This window comes from Polypterus senegalus, chromosome 5 (assembly GCF_016835505.1).
Source record: "Polypterus senegalus isolate Bchr_013 chromosome 5, ASM1683550v1, whole genome shotgun sequence".
In the NCBI taxonomy this organism is placed as follows: Eukaryota; Metazoa; Chordata; class Cladistia; order Polypteriformes; family Polypteridae; genus Polypterus; species Polypterus senegalus.
The window spans coordinates 71,386,251-71,403,263 of NC_053158.1; the positions used below are offsets into that span (position 1 = coordinate 71,386,251).

At 36.1% G+C, this 17,013-nt stretch overlaps 1 protein-coding gene across 11 annotated transcripts in view; it reads right to left on the bottom strand.

Annotated features, from left to right (window-relative positions):
• ptprma (protein tyrosine phosphatase receptor type Ma) overlaps positions 1-17,013 on the bottom strand; it is an 815,060-nt gene that overhangs the window by 316,592 nt on the left and 481,455 nt on the right. For all 11 annotated transcript variants that reach the window (XM_039754798.1, XM_039754797.1, XM_039754796.1 and 8 more), the window contains exons 8-9: positions 12,098-12,406; positions 10,110-10,219 (exon numbers count right to left, since the gene is read on the bottom strand). In XM_039754798.1, the coding sequence (XP_039610732.1) occupies positions 10,110-10,219; positions 12,098-12,406 (419 nt within the window). The remainder of the gene's footprint in view (positions 1-10,109; positions 10,220-12,097; positions 12,407-17,013) is intronic.

Below are 17,013 nucleotides of genomic sequence, written 5' to 3' on the forward strand. Positions count from 1 at the left end.
ACAGACCTGTGGAACACCCCATCATGTTCCTGAGAGGGAGGCTGTGGTGATTAAATGGGCGATTACTCAACTGAGGCACTACCTGTTGGGCCGGGAATTCCTCCTTGTCACAGACCATGCACCTTTACAGTGGATGGTGCTGCACAAGGAGTCGAACCTGCGGGTCACCCGGTGGTTTCTTGACCTCCAGCCGTACAAGTTTTCGCTCGTTTATTGTCGGGGCTCTCTTCACACTAACAATGATGCTCTTTCTCGTGTTCATGACCTCTCGGTTAGGTTAGCCCGACCCGATGGGTCTGGGCTGATGGGGGGGCCTTGTCACACATGTGTGCATGGGAGGCAGCTAAAGGGCTTGAGTAAGGGCAATTTCGAATCAGACTGGGATATGGCAGAGTGCACTGACTCTTTTTCTCCCTTTCCTGCAGACCATTCACGGGAGAACCCACCTGGCCCTCTTGACCTCACTTCCGGGTCTGAGCCTATAGAAAAAGACCTTGCTGTCTATGGCCCCTGTGATGTTACGTCCAAGCTCGAGCCTATGGTTGAAGACCCTTATGAGCCGGACCCCTTTGACCTCACTTCCTGTCTTCCCCTTTAAAAGCCTCCACCTTTTCCCTATTCCCTCAGTTCTGTTTTGGACTTGGTTTTGTGCACATCAGTGCTGTTTATACTTTTGCAACTTTTTAGCCAGGATACCAAATATATGGGTGGCTGCCCCAAACCTTGTTATGACCCAGAGTGGAGTTTGTGACATCCCTTAAATTAAACCTGAAAATCTACACTTCAATCACATAATGATTGGTTTATTTCAAATCCATTGTGGAGGCGTACAGAGCCAAAATTACGAAAATTGTGTAACTGTCCAAATACTTATGTACTTTTCTCTGTGCTGTGTTCAGGGACATGTTATAATTATCTAAAGGCAGTTCAGCAAGACTGAGGAGGAGCTTGTTTCCACAGTCCATCCACATCCTAAACAGGGACAGTGTCTACAGCTACATAATGCCCTATTGTTAATCCTGTTATATTAAGTTATTTATTACAAAAATTAATAACATTAATATAATGCTGTTATTGTACATATTGATATATATTGATTTATAGAGTTGAGTATTTTACTATTAATTGTCTTTTTATATTTTTCTAATGCACAATCATGGACTTTCAGGTAATTAAGTATTTCAGTACATATGGTACTGTGTGTAATATATGTAATAAATAAAATTTGATTTGACTTAATTTGATTTCATACTGTTCTGCTTTTAAACCCACCTCGCATCCATGTGTACACCACTGCGGAATCCCTACCTTTTGCAGTGAAATAGCTAGCATTTCACTGGTTAATTTTTGAAAGGTTTTGGAAAGATAAGCTAATGTATGTAATATCAAATGATCTCCTACGAACTAATGTTATGTCATTCCCTCATGAAACATCTGCATATTAATGAATGAGTTCTTCACTTGATATACACACACAACAGCTTAGGACCAACTTAGAGCCATCTGTACACTTCAGATATAAAGTACAAATTTGGAATGTTTAAAGAATCCAGAGTATGTGGTAAATTTGCATAGTGAAAGCTGAACCCTTGATACTAACAGTAGGACGGGACTTGAACTTACATCCCTGGTGCTGCAAACAGTTGGTACCTATGATTCTGTCACTCTGCCTTGCACCAGTGTTCTTTATTATTTGTTTTGGGTGGTGTTTTTAAAAAGCCACTTTGATGGATCACATTCTTTTAGTAGCTTTCTTTCAAAGAATAAATAAAGTCAGCACAGGTATACTTTGCCAAAATATATAAATCACTGTATTTTCAGGTATTATTTTAGAATTAGCTCAAGCTGAAAAAAATTAGAATCAAAAACATTGTCTCCCACATGGTGGTCAAAGCAACTTGGGTAAATAACATTTAATATTCAGTAAATTAATGTGAAGTGAGAGCACATGACATGTCAGATTAGATAGGCTGGACTAATGAAGCACAAAGCTTTTGACTTTGTTTCTTTGCTGTTTTAAATATTTTCTCCTCTTAGTTGGGAAGGGGAAGTCATTCAAAACATCTCTTCACAGTAGAAAGTTATGCGAGCTGTGATTATCTACTGACAACTTAATTGGCGATGAGATCTTAGCTTTTATTCTGCTGCATTGGTCTCTTTGAAGATTTGTAGACCACGACTTGCAACTTGATGTTTTTATGGGTTTAATTTCACATTACGTGCACACAGAATTAAACAAGAATGAGGCTATGCAGCAGAAACAAATTGATCAGTTGATGTTATGAAATATTACATTGGTTACAGCCTGAAGACTATCAACGGATTCAGACTTGAGAGTCTACTCCTCTCAGTGTAAGGGAAATTGAATCACAATTGTAAAGGTACACTCAAACTAATTCACTACTTCATTTTCCATTTTAAATTAACCCATTTTAAGGACGCTGTGTGGAGGCTGATGTTTATCCCAGCAGCATCAGGTGCAGGATAGGCACATATCTTGGATGTGCAATCAATTCTTTGAACAATACAGTAACACAGAAACCCACACTTATTCATACACAGCCAACACAGTGTCTGCAGTTAACATAAAATGACATCTTTAGGATGTCAGAGGAAAACTTGAGAATCCAAAATAAATCTAGGTGGACAGAGGTACAAGTTCAAAATCCATAAAGGCAGTGATTGGTCTAGAAGGAGTTGTCAGGCAGCAATGCAACCACTAACATAAAAACATGAAAATGAACCAAATGAAACAAAACATACAATCGTAACAGATTAGCAAACAAATTCCACAGATCAGAAATGTACCAAAAATATGGTGAATGTTTGAATATAAAAAAGTATTACAATAAAATACATATTGCCATTAATCCCCCTCAAAATACTGGCTTCGCTTTGAACACACTGATCTTATTATCACTCTTGCCACTTTCAGAAGCAGTTCTGGGAGTCCTCTTTTCTGAGTGACTTTAGTTGCACTTTAGTGGCTGCCTTGATGTCCAGTGCATCAATCAAGATCCAACATCAAGGTGATGATGATTGAGTTTTTTGACGTTGATAGAATTGTGTGAGCCGAGTTAGTACCCTGGAACACTAAGGTGTATCAAGATGTTGTAAGGACTTATTACAACGTTTAGGAAACAGTGTGCACAGAAAACAACCTGAGAAATGGGCAAATGGTTTTATCCTCCATCATGACAATGCTCTGGTACTGCAATTTTTTAGAACATTAGAACAATATAGGTAAGAACAGGCCATTCGGCCCAACAAGCGTGCTAGTCCTATCCACTTAATTCTTCTAAAAAAACATCAAATCTAGTTTTGCAAGTCCCTACAGCCTTACTGTCTACCATGCCGCTTGATAGCTTATTCCAAGTGTCTAAAGTGTGTAAAGAAAAATTTCCTAACGTTTATGCGAAATTTACCCTTTACAAGTTTCCAACTGTGTCCACGTGTTCCTAAAGAACTCATTTTAAAATAACAGTCTCAATCCACTGTACTATTTCCCTTCATGATTTTAAACACTTCCATTATGTCAACTCTTAATCTTCTTTTGCTTAAACTGAAAAAGCCCAGCTCTTTAATATTTCTACTTAATTCATCCTCTGTAGCCCTGGAATGAGCCTTGTCACTCTTCTCTGGACTTTTTCCAGTGCTGCTATATCCTTTTTGTAGCCTGGAGACCAAAACTGCACACATTACTCAAAATGAGGCCTCACCAGTGCATTATAAAGCTTGAGCATAACCTCCTTGGACTTGTAATCCACACATTATGCTATATAACCTAACATTCTATTTGCCTTCTTAATGTCTTCTGAACATTGCCAGGTAGTTAACAGCTTACAGGCCACTACGACTCCTAAATCCTTCTCATTAGCTGTACTCTCCATTTTCAGACCTCCCATTGTGTATTCAAACCTAACATTTTTACTTCATATATGTAATACTTTACATTTACTGACATTACATTTCATCTGCCACTAATCTGCCCAAGCCTGTATGCTGTTCAAGTCCTTCTGCAATGATTTAGCGGATTCCAAATTATCTGCCAATCCAACTATCTTGGTATCATCTGCAAATTTAACCAGCTTGTTACTTATATTCCTATTTAAATCATTTATATGTATTAAAAAATTTGTGTCAAATAAAAACATTATGGTGTGTCCTCTTCCACTTTATTCCACAGATCAGGCACTGTGTGACTTCTGGTTCTTCCCCAAAGTCAAAATGACCATAAAAGGTAAATGTTTTAAGTCAATTCAGGACATTGAAGCAGCCATGATAGCGCAACTATAGACACTCACAAAAGAGGACTTTCAGAACTGCTTCAGAAAGTGGCAAGAAAAATGGGATAAGTGTTTTCAAAGCAAGGAGGAGTATTTTGCGGTAGATTAATGGCAATGTGTCTTTTACTTTAATCATTTTTTTACTTTAAAATTCACCATATTTTTTGGTCACACCTCGTAGATTCACACCTTGTGCATTCTATTGAGGACAGAGTTGATTAAGACTAAACACTCATACATTAAGTGAAGGTTTTTTTTCCTCCACTGAGAGAGACATCTTCCATAACTGCAGCAGACATAGTAAATATTGTAATACTGTACAGTCATCCTTCCAGTTACTGAACTTGCTTAATTCAACTTTTTTATTATGTAGAGTCAGTGTCAATCCAATAATAAAAACAAAGCATGAGACAACCTTAGACAGGGTAAACTCATGCATGCAACCAGACACACTCTCAAAGTTCAATAACTGAAAACTCAGGTCTTTCGCTTTAGAGAGGGAAACCCCACGTGAAGACAAGGAAGATTCCTAAGCTCCACACATTTAGAGACTGGGCTGTGTTTCAAACCCTTTTTGAGCAGCAAGGCAGCAACAACAACCATTTCCTGCAGTAGTGAATTGTGAAATTAATTGAATTCTCAACAAAAAAAGGATTATCAATGATAATTTTAGATAAGTAGTAAATTACAGAGATATTGTTTTTCAACTTGAATATTCAAAATGTTGATGATAGTAAAATATTGTGGAACCAGACTGTTGGTTAATGATTAGCCAGGTTGGTATTAAGAGGCAGACCGTATCAATGTTTATTACTGATGCTTTATGAACCAAACGGCTTATGTCTGAATCATGTGCCCTGTTCTCATACATTCTTTCCATGTCTTTACATGTGTTACTGCCAGAATATTCTCTTGACACCTGTGGCACTGAATTGTATAAGGCAGATTTGACCATATTTTGCTATTCAGTATCACTGCAGATCTGGATAAAGGTCATCATAATTTTACTTACTAAGTATTGAGATAAATCTGGGGCAGGAAGGATATGAGCATTTTTAGCAGAAACAGTATTGTCAAGTGCGTAGAGTACAATGAAAGTTTTACTGCATGCTCTAACAACATGTAACAAGTCAATACTTTGTACTCAACTGATTTAAAATTTTCCTTAATTTGTTTTAGTCCTTGGTACCTTGTCTTCATTTTTCTTTTTTAAATTAGTTGCAGCTCATTCATTATCTGTGTATTTCAAGAACATATTCAGCCTGTCATTATTTTGTAGGAATTTAAATTATTTCCACAAATTAGATGAAAGTACTCATATGTTATTCTGAAATTGCTACAGTGTAAATTAGCATAAATTGTGCTTCCTTAGTTAAATGTCATGATTCGCCCAACTGCATTTCCATATTTTTTAAAATGTGTGAATATGTTCACACTTGTCTACTTGACCATTTTTGTTATACCTTTTTAACCTTTCGAGGCTTTGAGTTGTGCTTTTTGCAGGATTTCATAGTGTACATGTCACATTATTTTGTCACAAGCTATCTGTTTGAGTTGGTATCATTACTCCTTGGATACGTATCAAATGGAAAGACATGAGCAAATTTGTTGGTGTACATACTGTAAGTGCAGTTTATTGTGGACTGTTGTCCCATATAAAAAAGAAGGATTTAAGTTTATATTTGGGGGATAGTATTTAGTGTAATTAAATGGTTGATGTACTTAAGTTTTTTTTCCAAATATTACTGCAGTGATAGTCTGATACTGTATATTGTTAACAGTTTAATCGGGTCCTCAGTTAAATTGATTCTCTGGAAAGTTCAATGCTGAGCATAAAAAATGAAATTGCTGAAGTAAATTAAATGCTTTTCAGGTTGACAGCAATGACTGTAACCAACTATTCTTGTGCCTTATTCACAAAGTTCATGCAGCATGACTCTGGGGATTGCTGTGGTTTTAAATTGCAAAAATGGAGCTGTTCTGTTGGAGAACACCTGCTGCCAGCCAGTTGGCTGATAAAACATGTATATGGCCAGTAGCCTTGTGTGCACAAGCTGTAGTGAGGCAACTGGTTGGCTATTTATGCCACTGGCATGCCTGCATGCACCCAAAAATGGTGGACATAATGTATATATATTATAAATATAGTATATAAGTATAAATATATTATTCACTTACTGTACATTCAAAATGGGTTCAGTGACCATGGATATGCAGCCATCTTCTAGGCAAAAGCAAAACTCCCTGGACAAATTAAATACAGATGTGTAATGTGTTTTTATTTTCGAATATTCTGTAAATGTTATGGAAATAAATTACAGAATGATTAATAAAGACTACAAAGGGCAGTGGGTATACATCTGATAGACTAAGATGCATAAAGGGTGTGGAGTGAAGGGAGGTAGAGTATTGTTTTTAGTGAATGCTATGACCTCTGGATCTAATAAGCCTTGATTATATAAGACCGCAAGCATCTTAATAATAAATTATGCTTTAAAAATTGGTTCACTGTATCACTAAAAGAATAATAAAGCAATAGCATAGCCCCATTGGAGCCTCTCCATCTACTAAATAGTATTAAATGTTGAGATACATATCAAAATTAGCAGGGAGGGAAAACAAAGTAAACATTTAAAAGTGACACAGAAAATGAAGGACTTGCAAAATCTTCCCACCCTACAAGGTCAAAAAATGTCTTTTGCACATTACTTAACTTGAGTGGTGCCTTCACCACTTTTCCATTGCCCCATTTTTTAATAAATAATAAAAACAGACATATATAAGATAAGCCACTGGAAGAAAAACAGAAACAAAAATGTAAAGGATCCAAAGGCCATCTTCTAGTAATTAAAACCATATTAGAGGATGCCAACAATGATCATAAAAATCTAAGCATGGCATGGATTGACTATTAAAAAGCATTTGACTCATTCTTAAATAGGTTAATGGACAAATCACAGGTAGTAATTAGTGCCTGAAACACCACTTAAGATAAAGCATGGAATTTTTTAAGGAGATTCGCTGTACCCTCTCCTCTTTTGCCTTGCATTGAATCCACTTCCTACAATTCTGGCTTCATACAATAACAGTGGATCCAAAGTCAAAGGGCAAAGTAATTTCATTAACCATCTACTATATATGGATGACCTATACAAGAGGTTAAGAGGCTGTTGGACTCAGTGGAAATATTCACCCAGGATATGGACATGTCTTTTGGGTTTAAAAAATGCAAGGTATTCCATCTCAGAAGAAGAAAAGAAACAATAATATCAGGTGAAGGACATATTCTATTCTGTAGCTCAAAAGTTTGAGGATCAGACCTACAAATCTGGCAAAATTAATCACAAAAAAATCTGCTTGAACCACAAAAGCTGAATATTGCAAAAGGCTGAAAAAGATCTTGTCAACTACGTAAACAACATCCGAAATATGATTAAGGCAATAAATACATATGCAATCCCCATATTGACCTACAGTTTCACAACAATCCACTGGAAGTTATCTGAAATTCAATGACTTGACACAAGAACCTGCAGACTTCACTCTTAGTCACTGCCACTAAGCCAAAGCTTTGGTAGAGACGTTATATCTAACAATGTAGAAGGCAGTCATCAAACATGCCATACATCTCAAAAGAAGAAAGGATAAGATTGTCTGTACTATTAGAACACATAATATGACAAAGTCTAAATACTCCATTCAAAAAGACTGTCATACATTCTTGTTCAGACTTAATCTGAGTAGCGAACAATTACTAAGGAGACAGCTAGTATATATATATATATATGAAGAAATCACAAAACCAACAACGTGACCATAGTTCAAAGAGGAAATAAATGCACAGACAGTTTCGAAATGATGTTGAGAAGGCTCTTGTTGATATTCAGGGGTCATTCAACTGGATGAAATGGCAAGCCATCACACCCTCACTTAAATCCAGTACTTCTGCCATCCAAGATCAGGCAGTGAAAACTAAATACTACATAAGACAAATCCTCTAAAAACCAGAAGAAGATAGATTGTGTCGTGTACGTAACAAATGACATGAGACCATCCATCACATTGTCAGTGCTTGTGAAACACTGGCCAATATGTCCTATCTATGGTGTCACAACAATGTGGTAAAATATATCCACTGGACTCTAGCTAAGGATAACAATTTACAAGTGCCAAGGCAATGGTGGAGCTTGGGTTTGGAGCAACATAAAATCCTAGAAAATACTACATCTAAGATTCTCTGGGAGCTCCCTGTTCAAACAGATGCCATGGTCAATAACAACCAATCAGACATCATTTACACAAATCTATCAACCAAGAAAATTTTCCTAATAGATATCTTGGAGCTGCCGGACTATAACACCGGTCCAAAAAAAGCATAAATTAGAAAATTACCATCAGCTCCAAAATGAGATTGGAAAATGGATAAATTAGTTCCTACTATTATAGGAGCTACTGGGATTATCACTAAATCCATCAAGTGATATACTGATAAAATCTTGCCCAACATCAACATCTCTTCTACAAAAACAAGCGGCAATATGTATGGTGTCCATCGTCAGCAGAGTCCTTGGCATGGTCAGCAGTAATTAATACCAGACATTTTCCTTTGACATTTACCTCTTACCAAAACTTTCAACTATGCCCTTTCTCAAGAAGTCTCTTGAGTGGGCATAGTTTTCATATCAGCTGAAAGGCTGTGAGATCCAAAGAACTGAAATATAACAATAATAATAATAATAGCAATAATAATACTGTAATAACAAAAAATACACATAACATACAAAGTAAAATAAATACAATAAATAATAAGTAAATAAAGCATGTATCGTATTTTTAAAGTTTTGTTGACGCAGGCTTAAATCCCCTCAAAGGCATTCTACATTTACTATCTAAATTGAAATACAATACAGTTTCTGAGTGATTCCTTCCAAAACATATGCAAGCAGGATATGAGTGATTTCTACAATTGTCTTACACAAGTCCCAAATCTATTCTGCCACTCTTGCATCTACTGTATACATGTAGCAAGGCAACCAAAGCATCCTTAAGTAACATAACATTCTTTAAACTGTTATGTCCAGTGCAGCACTGCAGGGAACTGAGGCCTATTCTGGCCTATAATGTAGATGGATCAGGGCTAATTCAAGCATACCCACACTCACACTGATACATTTGGAATTACTAATTAACCTAGCATGCACCTTTTTGTGGATGAGGGAGAAAAATCAAAGTACCTGAAAGAAAATGCATACAAGCATGTAAACATGAAAACTGCATTTATATAACAAATGGGTTTGGGATTCAAACCCAGGATGTTAGACCCATGTGACAGGAAAAACTACTGGGCTGCTATGCCACCAGTCTTAAAATATACATTAATCTCTTACACATAACTGATATCATAATATAGCTATTAATAATAATGAAGAACAGAAAAGAATTGTTTTATGCAATTTTATTGTAATATACCAAGTCAGTAACAGAGGCACATTTTCACTGATGACAAACTATAGTGTACAAGTGCAAAAGTTTGTTAACTTGTTCATGCTTTTCCTGAACCCACTTAATCTAATTCATTATTAAAAATATATATAATTTTATTTTGGCTATGTTTTTCATTGTATTCATTTAAAAAACACTGTACAGTATTTATTCATTTTATTTAATGCAGAATTAGTTCATTACATTATAATTTAATTTCAAATGTGTTCAATCTAAGCTTGATATGCATTGTTGTATTTTTTATAAAAAATACAAATTCAAATTGCCGCTGGTCAAAAGATAAAAAGCATGCAAATCAATTTTAGCATAAGTATTACGTACCTCGTACAATGTGATAACGCCATATGTCTGAACTGGTTCTTTCCAATGTAGATAGATCTTCTCTTCAAAAGTTTTTCCTACAATAGAATCTTGAGGCACAGGACCTGGCACTAATTACAAGAAAAAGAACAGGTCAGTTCAATCCTGCATGTTACCAAGATTTCTTAAGCAATTGAAACATGCAAAATATATTTTATTTTTACATAAGCATTATAAAGGCCAAAAAAAAAGAAAAGCCAAAACAGTTTAAACATAATAACCTTTTTCTAAATATTTAATATTAACTTGTTTCATTTAATTTTATCTCTCTGTTTTGTTTTTCCATTGTGTCCCCGATATTCAGTCTTGACCACTACCCTTCAAACCACTTGTCCAAACATTACTCCTACTGCGCACATCTTCTCGCCATACTACTCTGTGACAATCTCAGTGCTAACTCACCATTCAACACAGTCGGTTAAAAAGCAAATTATCTATTCAAAAACATTGAATTTTAGATTGCAATAGAAAAAGAGCGGCAAGAGCTGATAAAGAACTGCATATAATAAAAATCAAGAACAAAGAGTATCATCCAATAAACAAAAAAGAGAAAATTCCAGAACAATATGCGAACAGAAATGCAAAAAAGCAATGTTTATAGAATGTAAGTTAGAGGATAAAGTAATTCATAATATTGTTTTCAACGAGGCATTAATATAATTTCATTTATTATTTACTTTTTATTACATTTTATTAGATTTTACTTTTTAACTTCTACTTTTACTTTTTTACTCTTACTTTCTACTATGTTTTATGATTCATTGGTATTTAAAATAGACAGTTGTAGTGAAATACTCAAGTAATTGATTTTCTATCTGTAATAACTAAGCACCAAACTGTCTTCCTTTCGCACCCTGTTCTATATACCATCTCTTTAAATACAATTGCTTTCTCTAATATAGGAGTGCCCTGATGCCTTTCGAGAAGCTCAGCCACAAGATAGCGGGTGCCCAGTGCACACCCCTGGGGGGTTGCTGAGTAAAGAGAAGGTTTGGCCATATCTTCCATTATGTTTCTTATTTCAGTGTAGACACACTTTAATTATTCAGTAATTATGTGCCTAGATACAGTGTAACATGTGTCACACACAAAACTGTTCTACTGTGCTTAATACAGGCAATGAATGTGACCAAAGCAGTAAAAATGGCACATCTGTCAATTTGCTTTATAAACTGGAAGTCACTGACCTGGAAGATAAACTTTCATCTCTTTCTGACTTAGCCCCTAAACTGTCTAGCCACCTGGATGGAAGAAAGATCGGGCAGGGAGTATAGTGAAACACTTACCTAATTACACAGTAATGCATGGAGTCAGGTTTGGGAATGTGGATACACCTAATCCCTGTAATCCATCCATCCATTATCCAACCCGCTATATCCTATTTACAGGGTCACGGGGGTCTGCTGGAGCCAATCCCAGCCAACACAGGGCGCAAGGCAGGAAACAAACCCCGGGCACGGCGCCAGGCCACCGCAGGGTGCGCACACACATACACCAAGCACACACTAGGGACAATTTAGAATCGCCCGGAGAAAACCCACGCAGACACAGGGAGAACAAGCAAACTCCACGCAGGGAGGACCCGGGAAGCGAACCCGGGACTCCTAACTGTGAGGCAGCAGCGCTACCCACTGTGCCACCACTCCACCATCACTGCAATTATATAGGAAATTATTATAGTGTAAATATACTTTTGAAACAAAATGTATATCATTGCCACTATTGTATTTTTCATTTAAGACTCAGTCACATGTTAGGTTTTCTTGCCCTATTTCTGATTTTTTTTAAGAAATGTGTGATTTCTTCACAGGTTTTAAATAAATAATGTAGATGAGCAGAGTTGCAGATGCTATTTAACCACATAGTACTGAGCCCTATATGAAAAAGTGTCTCTCTCTCTTAGAATCATGAAATCTTTACCTTTGTAATAAAAAATACCATCTACTCACCATCTTCATCAGTTAGAACGACCAACTCTTGGCTTTCTCTCTGTCCTTCTGGGTTCATCAGCACCAGCTTGACACTGATATTTGTATATGGGGGCAGACCATGGATTGTGTGCTCGGGGATGTTACCATTTGGTCCATACTGTACCACTTCACTGGTTTCCTCTCCTTTCCCTGCCAAGTCCTGATAGTGGACAGTCAAGTTGAAACTGTGGCAGCGGGTCACATTGTATCCAAATGGCTCCCAACTAACTGTGATTTGTTTGGACTGGATGTTTTCTACTTTTAAATTCCTCAGACCATGCATGGGATCTTTGAAAAAAGAAAAAGAAAAAAAAAGTATGAAACCTGAAAATGATAAATTTTCTTTTTTGAATGAATTCTCTTTTCTAATATCCATATATCACAAAGAAAAAAGACACAGGAAAAACTCAATGACATGCTATTAGTATTTACACACATAAACCAATATGTACAGTACTAGCAGTCTAAGCTACTATTATTCTTTCTTAAATATGCTTTCTTTACCAATACATGAATAAAATCTTTTTGCGTTTTAGGATAAATGTTCTTATTAATTTTTTGTAATATTTCCAAACATCATTTGTGAATTTTCTACAGAGCACTGAACTACATGGGTATATATTTCTTTCCTATAAAAATAATAAAGACAGCTTGGAAATATTGCAATTCCCTTTTGGTGAAACTACTTCCATTCCAAGTAAGCACACATGTTGTATTCCCACAAAGCAAAAACTGGCAGTGAAGGATATCAGAGATAGATGTTATCCGTTCATCATCTGCTTTCTCTGTGCCAGAAGGGAAAAAACCGTCAGTGTTAAACTGGTTTAGAGGCATAAAATGGGTGCTATCAAGAAAATGTGTCAGACAGAGAGACAGATATAAAGAGAGCTAGCTGCATTACAAGTTTGTATTTTCTGTATTTTTAAGCCGTCCATAGTGAGTATGATCTAAAATGTTTTAGACACTACAAAAGCCTTTTTTACAGACCATGGATAATTCAAACATAATATTTTGTTTAGCGGAACTAGATATCACAAAGGATGTCAGTCAGTTACGCAGGGAAATTTTATCAATGTTAAATATACATACACATTTTAGGATAGAATCTTTATTTATCTTTATATATCTTCAATGTTGAACACAATCAGATAGCTTTTCACGTGAAACAATATACTTTGAATAAAATTGCACAAGTAAGATAAGTGACTAATGTGGAGTCAGAACTTATACCTGAACCCATGTTACTGTTACTCCATCAGATGACCCAAAAGGTATCACTGCTTATGTATACAATACACTACTAAGCAGCTCTCAAGTTTCAAAGTGAGTGTAGCAAGGAAGAGACACAATACTAATAAAGAACTAACTTTAGTGAAAGTCACAAGTTGATGGGTATAATACTGTAGGGTATCTCAGAATCAAGATGAAGTGTTCAAAACCAAAATGATTTAAAATCTTAAAATTTATTTTTTGCTGTACAATCAACAGTAATTAAATATGTAAGACATTTAAAGATTTTAGGAAGGCTTCCATATTGATTTGTCATATTGGGTTTTCAACAAATTTCACATATTATAAACCACTGATGCATTGTGTTTTGAAACAAATTCTGTCAAAGATACTGAATGTCAGGTGTGAATTAATTGGAAAGTTAATGTCATTGGTACGTACAATTAAAAATTAAAAAATGAGCACAATATAAACATTTCACAAAAAAGGCATTATCACACAACTTTATTTGAGAACCTTAAATTTGTAAGGTTTCTGATCGAAGAATCAACCCCATTTTCAGGCCTATCTGAGAACTGTCAGACATAACCCATTTAAGTACCTAATACAGTATTTTACTCATTGGTAGAAAATGAAGCATTTGGCTGAAATTCTCTAAAAACACACACATATAAAAAAAAATTTTTGTCTAGCAAACAAAACTCTGTGTGATTTCAGAACCTTCTCCCTATCTAATCAAGTTACACATTTTGTTGACACTTTGTGGTTGTGCCTTGTGCCTGTCAGATTAAGAATTCCAAAAAACATGAAATACTCCTTTCTTTTTAATCTAATACTGTCAGGGTTCAGCTGGCATGAAAAAAAAAGGTCTGACGTGATTGGGAGATAAAAAACGACACAAGTTTAAAATACTACCAGGCCCTAGTACTCACCAGAATAACAAAGCCAGAGGTAGTGCCTATGATTAAATCCCTTCAAGAAGCCCCAAAACACTACATTGCTGAAGATACCAGAGACAGACCATAACAGAAAACAGGGTAAACAACTTAAGGATACAGTTGTGCTGGAAAGTTTGTGAACTCTTTAGAATTTTCTATATTTCTGCATAAATATAAAATATCATCAGATTTTCACTTAAGTCCTAAAAGTAGAGAAAGAGAAAACAGTTACACAAATGAGACAAAAACTATACTTTGGTCATTTATTTATTAAGGAAAATTATCAAATATTACATATTTGTGAGTGGCAAAAGTATGTGAACCTTTGCTTTCAGTATCTGGTGTGACCCCGCTTTGCAGCAAAAACTGCAACTAAATATTTCCGGTAACTTTGATCATTCCTGCACACCGGCTTGGAGGAATTTTAGCCCATTCCTCCGTACAGAACAGCTTCAACTCTGGGATGTTGGTGGGTTTCCTCACATTAACTGCTCGCTTCACGTCCTTCCACAACACTTCGATTGGATTAAGGTCAGGACTTTGACTTGGCCATTCCAAAACATTAACTTTATTCTTCATTAACCATTCTTTGGTAGAACGACTTGTGTGCTTAGAGTTGTTGTCTTGCTGCATGACCCACCTTCTTGTGAGATTCAGTTCATGGACAGATGTACTATTACATCCATAACGGACAACCATAACGCATTTCATATAAACCAAAAAGTTCTATTTTGGTCTCATCAAAACATTCTTCCAATAGCCTTCTGGTTTGTCCATGTGATCTTTAGCAAACTGCAGACGAGCAGCAATGTTTTTTTTTAGAGAGCAGTGGCTTTCTCCTTGCAACCCTGCCATGCACACCATTGATGTTCAGTGTTCTCCTGATGGTGGACTCATGAACATGAACATTAGCCAATGTGAGAGAGGCCTTCAGTTGCTTAGAAGTTACCCTGGGGTCCTTTGTGACCTCACTGACTATTACACACCTTGCTCTTGGAGTGATCTTTGTTGGTCGACCACTCCTGGGGAGGGTAACAATGGTCTTGAATTTCCTCCATTTGTACACAATATGTCTGACTGTGGATTGGTGGAGTCCAAACTCTTTAGAGATGGTTTTATAACCTTTTCCAGCCTGATGAGCATCAACAACTCTTTTTCTGAGGTCCTCAGAAATCTCCTTTGTTCGTGCCATGATACACTTCCACAAACATGTGTTGTGAAGAGCAGACTTTGATAGATCCCTGTTCTTTAAATAACACAGGGTGCCCACTCACACCTGATTGACATCCTATTGATTGAAACACCTGACTCTAATTTCACCTTCAAACTAACTGCTAATCCTAGAGGTTCACATACTTTTGCCACTCACAAATATGTAATATTCGATTATTTTCCTCAATAAATAAATGACCAAGTATAATATTTTTGTCTCATTTGTTTAACTGGTTTCTCTTTATCTACTTTCAGGACTTGAGTGAAAATCTGATGATGTTTTAGGTCATATTTATGCAGAAATATAGAAAATTCTAAAGGGTTCACAAACTTTCAAGCACAACTGTAAATGAAAATAAAAAAAATGTCCATAACTCTTATCACATTTAGCACAATTTACAAATTTGTTGCCGGGCTGAAAGTTTAGTGTTCAAAGGTTAAAAAATAAGCACACTGTCCCCTTATTTTTAAGATGTTCGCTTAGAAGTGTTGGTGTTGTTTTCATTTCCTCAGTAACACATATGTTTTCATAAAAGAAATAGATATGAGTAATCATATTTTGGGTTTTGAATAAAATGTTGCTTTGTTATTTTGAACCAGAAATATCTTGTGTTGAGAGTACTGTAAGCATATTTGAAACTTTAACGCATATTTGTTTGGCAAAATTCTAATATAAATGGTCTTGCTGTCTGTGGCCCCCACTGTCTAGCATACGCTAAATTCAAGCTACAGATTAATATTACTATACATGAACCTGAGTGATACTATAATTTCCTCTCAGCTAAAAACATGACTTCTACTACTGGATATTGTTGAATTTTGTTGTTCATCCCATACATGTATATGTGTGCTTGTGTGATTTACAGAAGGATATGTGCAGCATTAAGAATATCCAAGTGAAAACTAAAAAAAAACCTCTGTGTTAGAAAATGATAGAGTGCCTCAACTGAATGAGCAGAATAGTCTCAGTCTGATGGGCTCAAAATAACATGGGGTACAAAAGAAATTCCCCTATGAAGTAGCATGTGTCACCTATACAGCTAAGTCACATTCTTCCTTTATGATCCCCGGTTGGTGCCTCAAGCATATGTCACCAGCTCCTCACTGGCACCTTTAGCTGACTTCCAAGCACTGAAGCCTGACAGTCGTTATGCTGATCCAAGGGACCTGCAAGCTCACATTCTAGCCAGTGGCACTTTAACATCACATTTAATCAGTGATCCGTGTTGCTTCTGCATCCAGCTTGCTAATTCTCTAGGAAGAAAGGGTCAGAGAACAGAGTAATAGGATCAATTTCTATTCCAGGTTCAATTCACAGCCAATTTCTCTGGAAGTATACACTTTACCTCACCATTACACCTTTTCTTTTTTTTTTTTTAAGAAACTCAATTTCAAAGCCACTGGGGAACTTATAACTGCAATTTTCAGATTGCCTGCATTGGTATTTAAAATTCCAAGGTTACATATGAGGCTTTCATATTTTCAATTTGTTTCTGTGGCATTTTGAACATAAAT